This window comes from Agelaius phoeniceus, chromosome 17 (assembly GCF_051311805.1).
Source record: "Agelaius phoeniceus isolate bAgePho1 chromosome 17, bAgePho1.hap1, whole genome shotgun sequence".
Taxonomy (NCBI): Eukaryota; Metazoa; Chordata; class Aves; order Passeriformes; family Icteridae; genus Agelaius; species Agelaius phoeniceus.
Genome location: NC_135281.1, coordinates 2,285,654 through 2,300,125, shown reverse-complemented (window position 1 = coordinate 2,300,125; position 14,472 = coordinate 2,285,654). Strand labels below are relative to the sequence as shown.

General features: G+C 50.7%; 2 protein-coding genes across 3 annotated transcripts in view; one reads left to right on the top strand and one right to left on the bottom strand.

The window, feature by feature from the left end:
• Window positions 1–4,504, top strand: part of MMP24 (matrix metallopeptidase 24) — a 42,678-nt gene extending 38,174 nt beyond the window's left edge. For both annotated transcript variants that reach the window (XM_054644566.2, XM_077187469.1), the window contains 2 exons: window positions 440–706; window positions 1,984–4,504. In XM_054644566.2, coding sequence (XP_054500541.1) covers window positions 440–706; window positions 1,984–2,321 — 605 coding nt within the window. In that variant the 3' untranslated portion in view covers window positions 2,322–4,504. The remainder of the gene's footprint in view (window positions 1–439; window positions 707–1,983) is intronic.
• Window positions 4,505–6,729: 2,225 nt separating this feature from the next.
• Window positions 6,730–13,741, bottom strand: EIF6 (eukaryotic translation initiation factor 6). The gene is made up of 6 exons (XM_054644596.2): window positions 13,358–13,741; window positions 13,183–13,268; window positions 12,258–12,433; window positions 10,863–11,039; window positions 9,183–9,364; window positions 6,730–8,053 (listed from the first exon to the last, which is right to left on the bottom strand). The coding sequence occupies exons 1-6, from the start codon at window positions 13,462–13,464 to the stop codon at window positions 8,044–8,046; spliced, it is 738 nt and encodes a 245-aa protein (XP_054500571.1). The 5' UTR covers window positions 13,465–13,741; the 3' UTR covers window positions 6,730–8,043.
• Between the last annotated feature and the right edge of the window lie 731 nt (window positions 13,742–14,472).

Sequence of the window (14,472 nt, the reverse complement as noted above, 5' to 3'; positions counted from 1 at the left end):
AGCATGGCTGGTACAAAACCACAGTACCTGGGCTTCTGCATTTGTGTCTGCAGCTCCAGTACCTCACCTTTCTAAACTGTGCTAAAACTTGAGAGGCTCAGGGAAAGGCAACAGAAATGTGTGAAAAGCTTGGGCTGATCAACAGCTCAGCCTGAGCAAAGGATGGCAGACAGGGGATGAGACAAGTCTGAAATCATGACTGGCATGAGAAGGTAAATGAGAAAGAGCTGTTCAAGAGCTCTCCCAAAACAAGAGCTGAGAAGCAGCAGTTGAAATGAGGTTTCAGATTCAAAATGAAGCGGAGGAGCAGCTTTTTCACAGATTGCAGTTAAGCCTGGAAGCCCTCAAGATGCTGCAGTCCGCTGGTTGGTTTAGGTTCATATCAATCTGACTCCTAACAGGCCAATGTGTTTGTTGTTGTGTCCCCACTCACCTCTAGGAGATAAGTACTGGGTTTTTAAGGAGGTGACGGCAGAGCCAGGCTACCCTCACAGCCTGGTGGAGCTGGGGAGCTGCCTGCCCCGGGAGGGCATCGACACCGCGCTGCGCTGGGAGCCCGTGGGCAAAACCTACTTCTTCAAAGGGGACAGGTACTGGAGGTACAACGAGGACAAGAGAGCAACGGACCCAGGCTACCCCAAGCCCATCACCGTGTGGAGAGGAATCCCTCAGGCTCCTCAGGGGGCTTTCATCAGCAAGGAAGGCTGTATGTGTCTGCAGACATTGCACCTGTTAGATCGGGAAGAGCTGGTCTGTGCTGGGAGCTGGGTGGTTGGATGTGGAGTGTTTTGAGTGTATCTGATCCAGGAATCAAGTCTCAGAAGCCCTGGGGTCACGTGGGCTTTGTGAGCAGCGGCAGTCTGAGATTCTTCCTGACCCTCATCCCAACCCACACACCTCCTCAGCTGCTAAACCACATTGTGACAATCCAGCTCTGTGGGAATGGGACTTTTTCTGCCACAACAGACTCTACACAACTTTTCCTGGGCCCTGGAAGGGTTCTGGGGGTGCTGGAACTTACATTTCCTCCTAATCTACCTGTAGTGAGCTCTGGCTCTCTGCTAAAGGCTCCAGCCTGTCTGATGTCAGTAGTTAGCCTTGAAGTTATGCTCTGAGTAGGGGCTTGGAGCTCCAGAGGCTCCTTCCAACACATTTCTTTCTCTGATTTGAAGATTTCCTCCTCCAGTAAGGGAAAGAGCCAACAGAAGGGGTTTGTGCCATTGAGGCTGTGTTCAAATTTGGAGCTGTGGTGTGAGAGGAGGGCTGTGGGGCTGGGCCAGGCTGGAGGGATGGCAGTGAGAGTCAGCTAAGTTGGGGAACAGTGCAGGAGACCAACACTTTCAGCACAGCTCCCTTCTCCTGTTCACTTTTTTTTCTAATAACTTGAGAGTCATTAGAAAATGGGTCATCAGGGGAGAGGGAGGTGCTTCAAACAACATGTACCATAAAGCATCACCCTTTTATTAGCAGCAGAACAACACTGCTCCTTAACACAGGCCAAATCTTTGGGATTCTGTGGCAAAAGGATTCATCTTACTCAGCATTTGCTCCCTCAGGCTGAATGAACAGAAACAGGATGTTCTTCCAAACACTGTCATACCCAGGCACATGCTGGCACCCTGCAGAAGATATTAATCACTTAGCAATGATGAGCACATATTTACAAATGCCTTAGTTAAAAAATACCTCACTGCAGAACCCTTCCTTTAAAGATAGTAGGTTTTCTTTTTTAATTCCCGGCTTGTCTTGGCCAAGGGGAATGGTGTTCCATAGGCAATGTTGAACATGCTGGCCAGGGTTACAGCTTCTCCTTTAAATCCCACCTCCAAAACCACTTTCACTTTCCAATAGCTTGGGAATGTTGTGGATAAATGTGTTTTATTGACTTAGGTAGTGTCCATCTTCAGGCTCTCCTAATGTCCTCCCACAAGCACAGCTCACCAATGGGAAATAGTGAGAAATACTCTCTGTTTTGTCTCCTAGTTTACACCTACTTTTACAAAGGGAAGGAGTACTGGAAGTTCGATAACCAGAGGCTGAGTGTGGAGCCAGGCTACCCCAGGTCGATCCTCAAGGACTGGATGGGCTGTAACCAGAAGGAAGTTGAGCGGAGCAAGGACCGGCGCCTCCCGCACGACGACGTGGATATCATGGTGACAATAAATGACATGCCCAGCACTGTCAATGCCATCGCAGTGGTGATCCCCTGCATCCTGTCTCTGTGTATCCTTGTCCTGGTATACACAATCTTCCAGTTTAAAAACAAAGAGGTGCAGCAAAATGTTGTGTACTACAAAAGACCTGTCCAGGAATGGGTATGACACAGCCTGCTGCACATTTCAACTCATTGAGCTGATGAGGACTATGGACACACACAAAAAAGTGGAAAAAAATGCATTGAAAAGCCTACCAAACAAAACTACTTCAGTGACCTACAAGTTTTGGACACCCTGGGATGGAAATAAGCAGGAAAACTGGAAAAAATACAGGCAGGCAGCCTTGCAGTGTGGAGCCTCTTTCCTTTGTACTGCTTTGGTCACCTGCCAGCCGCGGTGCCATCCACCGGCTCGCTCTGCCAGCACCAGAGTCTTCGAGACAGGTTTCAACTGATCTGGGAAACTTCCTTCAGTTCCCTGCACCAGTGCTCCCTGTTAAACCCAGCATTCTCCAGTGTAGCTAAACCACCTCTGAACAGAACCATTTTTTTAATAGCTGTCTCATAAACGAATTAAGATCATGAAATCTATGAACAAGAACAATTTCAGTGTCATAAGCAGAAGACATTCTGATGCTGAATCATTCTAAAAAATCTTCTTAGTTTATTAAAAAATCCAGGGATCTACCTGGATACGATTTTCCAATACCTGCTGGTCAGATGTTTTGTACATTCATAACTAATCAATGCTGCCACTCAGCACAGTGCACGAGGAACCACCAAGCACTCAAAGAGGTACCGGAGTGCGGAGCAGAAGCTCAAGAAGCACCAAACCAGACACCTGGCAACATCAAGCCCTAGACTGGGACAATCTGAAGACAAAGTAATTGGGTCTTAAAAAACAACCAAACCAATCATGGTTTTTGTTTTGGGAGCCACTCATGAAAGAAATATTTAAATGTCATGTAAGTTGGTTTAAGCTCCCGCCAGCAAGAACCCAGGAACCAATGGTTACCAAAATATGGGGAATGGGTATAGACAGACTGCACTCTGCCCGTTCAGACGCTGGGAAAAGATGAGTTGTTGTTCCGTGGCATGTGTAACTAGATTGTGGAATTTGTATGTTGGGTTTCAGAAGAATGGAAATGTTTGTTTGGAGTGAGGTCGTCATTATATTTTGGTGAAATAATCAAGGTTCGGTAAGAATTAGGCCTGTTTATAAAACTAAATCTAACCCCTGTAGATGTTACAAATATTGTATGCCTTCAGAATTTGGGGGTTTGTTTTGCCCACTTCTTCACAGGCAAATATTTGGCAAGGACCAAAGGAAGCATGCCACACAGTAGAATGAGTTTACCATGTTTGACAGAGCCATAAAAATCAGGTAAAGGCAAGAAAAATACCTTAACTTTCAGCTAGTGACTTTCCACAGATCTCTTCCTACAACAGTAGCTTCTGCTTGTCCCTCTTACAGTTGTGAATGGTTCAGGACATTGTGCCCTAGCCACAAACTTTTGATTTTCATGTTGATGCTGATATTTTTACCATGTTGAATAAGAGTGGAAGAGCCTTTTGCAGTGCAGTGTAATGGTGAAGCCCAGCACTGTACAGAAGTGCCATCCATGTCAGCACAGGAATTGCTTTGCCCGCTCACCATGGGGAACAGGTGATTAACCTAAACCCCCTGCCTATAACTGAATTTTATTGAGTGCAATGAAGTGCAATGCACAGAATGTCCACTTAGTATAGAAAATTACAGATTTGTAATGTCAGCTCTGAAAAAAACCCCCAAGGACAACAAACATGCTAAAACTATTCCTAATTACAATGAGGAACAAAGCAGCAGAGAGATCGTTAGCATTTGGATTGCTGATTAGTGCTCAAATATTGCTCTGGTGAAGCAGGATAGACACTTAGATTCGTCTGGTGAAGCCCACTAGGACTGCATTAATATGTGGTCTCAAACTGTATTTTGTCCTTCATAACTGATTTCCATAGCCAAGCTGTTTATTGTGTTTAAACATAAACTATTACCAACATATTACAAAGTAAGTGAGAAGCTCGTAGATGCAAAACTTTGAACTGTAGTGACAAAACGTGCTAACGTCTCATGGTGAGTGAAGGAGTGCGAAGGACCAAAGGAAACCAGAGCTCCTGATCAGACAGCCCCACGCTACTCCGCGTTGCTCTGTGCACCAGAGGTGTGGTGGGACACACCACGGCCACCTGGCACCTCGGTCTCATCTGTACGCTGCCATCTCGCCGGGACTGCGACAGCCCAAACCTTTGAGCAACTTCCAACAGCCATCATTAAAAAAAAATTATTAAAAAAAAAAAATTTACAACGGAGTGCAGTGTCTGGGTTTGTTTGTATTTTCTCCCCCTCACCCCAGTTAGGGTTTTGGGCTGCCCAAGGAAGGAGCTGATCGGGCAGCGCAGTGCCCTGTGCCTGGGGTGGCTGCAGCAAGGTGAGCTGCTGCCCTGGGCTGCCAAAACCCAGCCTCAGCTGCTCCTCCAAAGCCACAGAAATACCCCAGGGCCTTTTCTACCTGCCCTGTGCCCCCTCCTGGGGCAGGTGTTACATATGGGAGTTTCCAGGAGGTGAGAACAGCCCTCTGCAGCCACGGGGGGCTGCAGGAGGGGAGGCAGCTTTCCTCCAGCACAATCCCATTCATTATCACCTCTGTTTTGCTAAGATCAGCCCATGGGCAGTCCTGGGGTAACTTGGATCTGGGCACAGATCCAAGTTTTTTGTGTAAGGGACAGTTCCCACCCCTGAGCTCTTTGCTGGGATCCTACAGGAGCACTGGGCTCACTGCCCATCAGCCTGGCCAAAGCTCTCTGTGGGCAGGGGCTGCATTCCAGCTCCTGTCCAGAAATGCAGGACACATTGTTCCCACACGGGAGCAGGGATCAGCACTGCTAATTCGACTCTAACAAGCAAAAGGCTGTTTTGTGTTCCTGTGATCCTGCTCTGCAGCATGGGGATTTGGACAGCCCAGGGACCTTGGAACACCCTGGACAAGCTGCCAGCCACACTCCTCTAACATCCTCTAACAAGTTTTTGGCCATTAAAGCACACACAGCTACACAGTTCAAGACCTTCCCACTGAACCCAGTTATGAGACTTTCATTTCTCCCTCCTGTCACATTCACCCCAAGGCTAGATTCCAGCCCTTCTCATAGCATCACCTATTTGTCCAGCACTCCTTTAGTTCCTCTGATCATTCCTGCAACCCTTCCCAGCACCTGAAGTCACACGTTGCCTTTGCCTGATGGCAAAGGTACCAGGTGGCTTTAGTCATGCTATGTAACTCACACCTTTGTAGCTCAATATTTAAGAATCCCAAGAACCCATAGGAACCCAGCTCTGGGAACATTTGATTTGATTGACTATTGAACATACAATTTGATTTTATTGACTATTCCTTAACACCTGTTGGCATCATGAGCACACATGCTCTGCTGCCTTGGAGATGAAAGCACATGGAAAAGGGGCAGTCAGGGGCTGCGCTGTGCTTGTGCTGTCACCTGGAATCCTGCCATTCTGGAGCCCTTCACCTGGGCTCTCATGTCACCCTTGCTGTGACTCAGTGCTGCACTCAGCCTCCTCCTCAGCACCCCGCTCCTGCCAGCTCTGGCACTGCAGAGCAATCTCAGGGCAAGCAATGGGCAGCAGCATGAGAATTCCATCCATTCTTTCCCCAGCCTCTTTTGGAGTTTGAGACCCAAAATTTAATGTAGATGAGCATTACTCCAGAATATCTATTTGCAGAAACACTTGGCAACCACTGTGCAACACTTGCATCTCATCTACACACAGAGCTTAGGATAAAGATGCATCATGGATTTCCAGCTAATGCTGCTTTGGGCTCTTTGGGTTTTGTTTTCCTCATTAACTCCAGACATTGTTTGCTTTCTTGACCATTACTGAACCTAGAGCATGTCTGTTCCAATGTGGAGCTTCAGTCAGGAGTGTGCTCTTGCACTGCTCAGAGTTCACCACTACTGGGTGAAATTTGGATTCTTAACCACAACGTGCTTCACTTCACACTCAGCTGCAGTTTCCCTTTCTATCCAGTCCTTATCCTCGCTAGTCTGAGTAAGTCAGTATGGCCAAAATCCCCTGCCCTAATCCACTGCCTTTCCTAAACCAGGCAAGAGGACTTCCCTCATTCCTTGGGATCACTGACCCAAGGTCCCCAAATGCTTTTTGAAAATACAACAGAACAAGGGACCTTCTCCCTATCCCTGTGGACTCTTTAAAGAGCTGCACAGGTCTCATGGGACACAATTTGCCATTGAAACACCACATTCATCCTCTCTCATGATCTATGTTTCTAAACCCACTCTTTATTATAGTGTGTTTTCCTTGTACACAGCTCCATCTCACTAGCTCAGGATACCCACAGAGCCACATTTAAAACAGGTATCACATTTGTTCCACCCAAGAGCTGAGCCCTGTGAGATGGCCCAAGAGAAGCAGCTTCTCACTCTAAATACTGAGGCAGGCTGAGAGGAGACCTGGAGTCAGGGCCAAGACAGGTGGTGCATATTAAAGGGCTGCTATCTGATCACAGATGATCATGGCAATCTTTATTTTGAAGTTTAAGGGGTAACCTTTTATCAGCCAAATCTTACAAAGTCTTTCCTGAACATCCGACAGTAAAACAAAAATGGAAATTTACTCAATTTCCTACAAAGCCCAAAGCACCTGGGCTGAAAAGAGCTCTGCCCATACAGAGAGAGAGAACTCAGCTGAGAGCAAGGCAGCTTGCTCCAGTGTGGAGACAAGTGAGAGCTTCCTCTTCCCCTCAGGATGGGAAATGGAGGCATTTCTATGCCTTCAGTGCACCCTTAATGGACAAGCAGGAAAGCAACTGAAATGAGATATCCTGACTAACAGCTGTGTAGAAAGAAATTACAATCTTCTGCCTGAAAGTAGCACCTACAGTTACTTTCATCTGACACAGGCAGAGCTCTTCATGAGGAAGCTCCCAAAACTGTAGCCCTTGACTGACTGACTGCTCAGAACCATGCTATTTAACCTTTGTCTCCAAGGTAACTCCAGATAAGGTGGTCCAAATCTATTGGGATTTGCTGATTCCTAAGAGTTTCCCATTGTAGGAGGTGAACTCCTGCAGGACAAATGAAGCCCACTGGCAAGTGTGCCTTTTGGGCCCTCTCCTGCAGGTGCCTCAGAAGCAGCACAGGTGACACCAGGTCAAACACTGACCCTGGAGGTCCAGGGACTCCCACACTGTTATTGTTAAAAGCCCTTGGATTGACACTGAAAAACTCCAGTTTTTATCCAAGCTGATCACTTCAGAATCACCATCCCATGGGAACAGCTGCAAGTCAGGGCAAAAGAGCAGGTGATGATTTTTGAATTATTTTGTGGCAAGTAAACTACTGTATTTTGGTGCTGGACATACAAAGGAGTCTTACATGTACCTAGAGCAGAAACACCACTCAAGCAGGAGTGTGGAAAGAGAGGACAGCACATGTAGTGCCAAAACAAACTCTGTGCAGCAGGACACTGGTGCAAGACTTAAGGCAAAATAATCTCTAGTGATCAACATCCAAGAGCCACAAGAGTAAATATTGTGGGGTAATTTGAGAGGCTCAGTTGGCATCACAGAACCAGAAAGCAGAGCTGAAGAACTGAGCAAAGGGATAGAGAGCATTCCTTATTTGTATCTTATGCATGTTATTTGTCAGTTTTTGTGGTAACAGTTTACAAAAGATGACAAAAATTTGGTTTTGTAGCCTCTCCTTTGGGCCAGGCCTGCAGAAACATCATCAGAAGTTCTGGATGTCTGTGATCCAAAGTGCAGCTCAACACTTCACTCCTTAGGAGCTTTCTGGGTAGTAGGAACCAACACTGCTCATGTCAGGCTAAAAGACAAAACAGAAAGAAGGTTTAGTTGTGCCAGAATGCAGAAGGTATTTCAAAATACCAGCTTCAGTCAGTTCTCACCTTCCCACTACAAAGCCCCAGAAGAAATTTCCCTTCCTAGGAAAGGACCTATGATAAGAGGGAAGCAAGATGTTTTGGTTGCTAAGAGCCAGCCACAGGATCAGACCTCTCAGGCTGGCAAAGGCAAAATGCACATTCAGCCTGGCCCAGGTAATGATCTACAGCTCAGAGCAGGTTTAATTACAGCTCTGATATGCTCACAGACATCAAGACTTTGTACCCAAAGTGTAACAGGGCAAAGAATAATTTAAAGGGTTTTCCACTGAAGGAACTCATTATGCCATAAACAATTCCCAGATTGTGGCTGAGAACTCAGCAACCAAGTTACAATGCTCAGGAAGTTCAGGAACACACTTTCAGCACCACATCACTGGTGCTCAGGGTTGTAACTCAGGGCCCAAAATCAGTTCCCACAGGACATTCATCTATGTTTCTGCCTAAATGTAAAAACATTTGCTTATGAAAAATATTTACATACATTAATGAATGGGGAAGGTCCCATACCATTATCACTCCAGATGGAAAACAACACCTGCCTCACATTAAAAAGTAACTTGAACAAAGCCTTTAGCAAAAAGGCTTAAAAAAAATTCAAGTTAGCAGTTTTAAATGTAAGAGGTTTATGGCAGCAGCAGCTGACAAGTTCCACAGTCTTTTTAGCTCCAGAAATGGTTACAGCTAGCATTTGAAATAACAGTTGAATAACTACAGTGATCAAAAGCCAAGATGACAAGCAAAGTCACTGGTATTTTAACTTTTAAAACAAGATTTGTTTCAAAAAAACCCATTCATGCCATAGCTGAGCACTGAACAGTTAGGAAAGAAAATCTGCTGGCTGAAACAGATGTTAGTTCTCACAAAAAGGATTCTCATTACAACAGCACATTTCATAACCCAATGAGTAATTGCTGCCAGTAACCAACAAAAGGGGAGTAGAAGTGAAAAAATGATAATTAAAGCAGACAGATCAACTGTGAAACCAGCTGCTTTTATAACAAAATCTTGCCTGTTCTGCCCACGACTCTGCCCAAAGGTGGATCCTCCTACCTGTCAATGAGGGAATCCCTCATGTTGGTGGCGATAGTGCTGGGCTGAGCCTCGTTGAGCCTGAAGATGCTCTCGATGACGGAGAGCTCGGTGCTGGTGGTGTCCAGCCCGCAGAAGGCGCACCAGTCGTTGACCACCATCCCCGCGGCGATCACCTCGCTGCCGCGGTTCACCGTGCCCGCCTGCCGGACACAGCAGCCGTGAGACGGGGCTGGCACAGCTCCTCCTCACACTGCCTGGCACAGCTCCTCACACTGCCCTGGCACAGCTCCTCACACTGCCACACTGCCCTGGCACAGCTCCTCCTCACACTGCCACACTGCCCTGGCACAGCTCCTCACACTGCCACACTGCCCTGGCACAGCTCCTCACACTGCCTGGCACAGCTCCTCACACTGCCCTGGCACAGCTCCTCACACTGCCCTGGCACAGCTCCTCCTCACACTGCCTGGCACAGCTCCTCCTCACTGCCACACTGCCCTGGCACAGCTCCTCACACTGCCACACTGCCCTGGCACAGCTCCTCACACTGCCCTGGCACAGCTCCTCCTCACACTGCCCTGGCACAGCTCCTCCTCACACTGCCACACTGCCCTGGCACAGCTCCTCCTCACACTGCCCTGGCACAGCTCCTACATGGCTCCTCCTCACACTGTCCTGGCACAGCTCTTTGTTGGGGGGCTCAGCTCACACTGCTGAAGAGAGCAACTCTGCCACCAGCAAAGTTCTGAAGGTGTCAGACAAAATGATTAATGAACAGCCTTTACTTTCTGGCGAGAAACTAGTGTGGCATTCAGTGACAGAGAATCCAAGGAGCGGGAAGGATAACAGCATTCACACATCCAACTGAGCAGGCAAAGGAGTTTCTTACTTAATCTTTTTAAACACTGGCTAAAAATGCAGGTGTTAGAATGGCAGGTGCTGCTGCCTATTTTTGTCCCCAACAAGCCTTTCCTGTCGAAAGGCAAGCTGAGTGAACATTCAGGCAATGCAGCCAAACCTCCACTCAACACTCACCACAACTGGCACAGTGATAGTGGCAAGAAAGGCTCTTTTGCAAGGTTTTATTCCAGCAGGGTAACACAGTAGCTGAAGGGTAAACCTCGGGAAAAGAGGATGAACCACGTGGAGCAGTCAGCTTATAGAGGGGAAGGGGTGGGGGGCCAAGCCAAGGGCTGGGCAGAGGGGCCTGGCCCCCAGGGGAAGGGGGGTGGCCACCAGGGTGCCCAGCCAGTGACAGGGGAAGGAGAAACCAGAGGAAGCTGTGACACCAAGTCCGTGGGGGAGTCTGTTTTTCCCTTTGGGAGGCCTAACTCTATGGTAAGTAGTTAATGATGTTTCCAGGGTTGAGGGCTTGGGGATTGACCAAAGGGAGAGAGTTCATGGGATGCTACAACTGGCTTCAGCCAAACCACAAACAGCCCCACATTCTGTATCTGCACAATGTGCATGATCCCAGCAGAGCAACGTTTCAGAGGGCAGCTAAAAGTACTGAGCAGCTTATTCAGACTCAGGAAGGACAAGAAACTGTATGGAAGACTTGGTTCAAGTCTTCTCCTCACCTCCCACCCAAAATCACTTCACAGAAAAACTGTATCTGGGAGCCCCTGAGCTGGAGAAACATTGCATCCCCTGAGCTGGGAGGGAACGGGAGGAGCAAACACTCCACAAAGGCCTTACCACGAGTGGGACCTGCAGCAAAGAAGAGAGCTCATCCTGGTCATCGATCGAAGTCTTGGGGTGCACGATTCCTCCCTGGTTACTGAACACACAGTAACTTCCAACCAGCACCTGGTCTGCTACTGTTTGTCTGAACACCTCCACCTTCAGCACATCTGCCAGGATCTCTTCTGTCTCCTGCAAATGGAAGGAGGATAAAGCCTTCAGCCAAATGGAGTTGTGGAGTGGGAAGTCAAGCTATTCCTGCACCCAGCCCTCAGCTGGCAGCCTCCCACACTGCACAGCCCAGTGCAACCCAGCCACAATAACACACACAGCCAAGCTCCACACTCCACGTCTTCCCAGCTTCCTGTGTCATTGTAAACACAACCTCCTGCCTTTGCTGGAAAGTGCCCAAATCCCCTCTCTCTGTTGGCAGTACATCACTTGTATCAATTCTCAGCAAACCAGTCCTCTTTGCTCCCAAACCACTGGGACAAAATGGTCTTATGCTCCTCATAACTCTAACAACTCTTTTCCTCTCTTGATTTCACTGTGAATTACTTTGATTTCTCTCTCTTTGGCCATCTTACATTACTTTTTACACTTTTTTAAAACATATAGTACAAAGCCTTCTCCCATCCCCTTATTTTTCTTTTTGCACTCCTGCCACTAAGTCCCATTCCTTCATCACCTTTAGCACAATCTGGAAGCAAACACTGTCAGGACCTGCAGCCACACAACACATCTCTCTCAGTGCTATAAAGGTACCTGTTCTCACACATAAAATGGGAGTGACATTGTCTCCTCTGCCCTTATTTTAAACCCTCATACAAGAACCTTCTATTTTTCTTTCAGACCCCTGTAATGATGCACATTCATGGTCTCTTTCAGCTATGACATGCTCTGGCTCACTCAGCTGTAGCTTGTAACTCCTCCTGTGTTCCTCGCTGCACTCCTCCTTATGCTCCTGATTAGACCCATGCACACTCTACCTCATCCAATTTTATGCACCCAAAGATCATTGATTCACAGAACGCTTTGGGTTGGAGCGACCTTAAAACTCATCTTATTCCACCCCCTGCCATGGGCAGGGACACCTTCCACCACACCAGGTTGCTCCAAGCCCTGTTCCAACCTGGCCTTGGGCACTTCCACGGATGGGGCTTGGAGCTTCTCTGGGCACCCTGTGCCAGAACCTCACTACCCTGTTAGGGAAGAATTTCTTCCCACTCTCCCATCTAGCCCTGCCCTCAGTCAGTGGGGAGCTGTTCCCCCTTGCCCTGCCCTACACAGGACTCCACCCCCCACCACCCACTCCCTCCCTTGTCCAAAGCACATCCACCACTCCAGCCTCAGCCTGGGCAGCATTTCCCAGCCCCGCTCTGCATGTGGGAGCGTCCCAGAGCCCTGTACCCTGTCCAGGTCCGGGTGCACCAGAGCCACGTAGTCGTTGCAGGTGGTGACGTTGCCCAGGGCCGAGAGCCGCTCCTCCACGCGCTGGATGCGCACGGAGTCAGGGAGGCTGTTCCGGATGTGCTGCAGCTCCTGGTCTGTCGTGCTGCTCGGCACCAGCAGCCCGTGCCTGTTCCCTAACAGGACAAAAGGAAACAGGACAGAATGAAAATAATGTTCCCACAGGGTGTGTTAGCACTGCCCTGCTGTTCAGACATGGCTTGAGCTGCTCGTGCTCTGTGCATTTCTTCCAAGCCCAGAATTCAGCCCAGGAGATGTGAAAATAACCAGCACCTCAGGAAATGAAAATCCAGGCTGAAGCACAGAGTGTGGGTGAATGGCACATCTTTACCCCCTTCTCTCTCCCAACAGGACAAAAGGAGCCCCGAGGCTCTCAGTGAGACATTTAACAAGGAACTCTCCGTGCAGATGCCACTTGCCCTACAAAAGGCCCAGGGCTACTGTTTGTGTGATTGTGGCAGCACGACTGAATGGTTAAAGAACAAGCAAGAACCTGATCAGACCTAATAGGTCTCACCAGGCACAGACACGTGAAAGGCTTTTCCCTGACTCTCACATTCGGTAATGCCTCCCCCTCCCTGGGCACCGAGGAGCAGCCGAGCTTACCTGGCCCCGAGAGCCAACACTCCCCCACTCCGGCTCCGGGCGAGTCTCTGTTTCCCTCCGTCCTTCACAGAACCAGCCAGGTTGGAAAAGACCTTTGAGATCATCCTTCCCTCTGCTCACACACTCGAGGTATTCAAACAACCCTCGAGGGCGAGGGGCGCTGCCCCACAGGCTCCCCGGCACGGCTCAGCCCCGCTGCGGCTCCGACCGAACCGCGACCCCTCCCCGTCACCCCCGAGGCTCCCCCCGGCTCACGTACCCACACACATCCTGCCGATGATGCGGCAGCCGGCGATGGAGGCGTGAACCACCGGGATGGTCCCGAAGAGCTCCCCCTCGAACACGCTGCAAGGAGAAAGCGCCGCGTCAGGGCCGCGCGGGGCCGCGGGCAGGGCCGGGCCGGGCCGGGCCCGCCCGGGCCGGGCCCGCCTCACCTGTAGAAGTTCTCGGAGCCGCCGATGGCCACGAGGCAATAGGCGTTGGTGAGCTTGGCGAAGCAGCCCAGCTCGTTGTTGTTCTCGAAGCTGGCGCGGACCGCCATGGCAGGAACGGGAATGCGAGAGGGGCCGGGAATAGGAGCGGGAATGGAGCCGGGAACGGGACTAAGAAGGGGGCTGAGAACGGGAATGGGAACGGAGCTGCCTCCGGGAAGGAAGCCGGAACAGGACCAAGCTTGGGGCGAGAACGGGAACTGGGCGGGGCCGGGGCTGGGAAGGAGCTGAAGCGGGAACGGGAACAGGAACAGGGACGGGAACAGGGCCGGGCCGCGGCGGCTCCGAGCGCCTCCGCCGGAACCACGAGGCGCCGCCGCTTCCGCTTCCGGCGGGGCGCACGCGGGGCCGAGCGGCGCCGGTCGCTCTTGTTGGGGACAGCGCCCCCAAGCGCCCGGGAGGTGAGAGCGCCCAGGGCGCGCCGCCGTGAGGGGGAGCAGGGCGGGACCCGCTGAAGGACCGGGACCGGGACCGGGACCGGGACCGGGACCGGGCCAGGAGGGACCGAGCGGGACCGGCACCGGGCCTGGAGGGACCGTCCCGTGGCGGCAGCACCGCCCCGGGCACCGCTCGCCAGCTCGGGCCCCGCCACGGCCCTGTGGGACACAACCCGTCCCAGGGGCGGCATCGCTGTCCTTGTCCCTGGTGTCCATCACTGTCCCTGTGCCCGTACCAGGTGTGCCATGGCTGTCCCTGTCCTTGTGCCGCTGCCGGGCGTGCTGTGCTTGCCTCTGTCCCTGTGCCATGGCTGTCCCTGGCCACTGTGGGCCACCCCCTCTGTGTGCAGCCCGGCCCATGCCCTGGTGCTCCCCCGGTGCTGGCACTATCCCTGTCCCAACAGGAGCCATGCCTGGGCACCCCCTCCCTGCTGACACCTGTGGTGTAGGACAGCAGCCATGTCACCTGTAAGCTGACAGGCCACCCGCGACCCAGCTGCCACCTGAGTGCCTCCCTCGTGTGTAGGGGCCACCTGTGTTCAGGTGTGACCCCACCCGTGTGCTGACACCACTGCCGTGCCAGTGTCAGCCGTGTGCGGATGCCAAACATGTGCCCAAACA

Excerpts from the sequence above, each read along its gene's own strand:
- EIF6 (XM_054644596.2), bottom strand. The coding sequence starts at position 13,464 with ATGGCGGTCCGCGCCAGCTTCGAGAACAACAACGAGCTGGGCTGCTTC. Across the intron at positions 11,040-12,257 it reads TGCACCCGGACCTGGACAGG|GAGACAGAAGAGATCCTGGC; the intron begins GTACAGGGCTCT and ends TTCCATTTGCAG. Across the intron at positions 9,365-10,862 it reads TGCTGCAGGTCCCACTCGTG|GCGGGCACGGTGAACCGCGG; the intron begins GTAAGGCCTTTG and ends TGTGTCCGGCAG.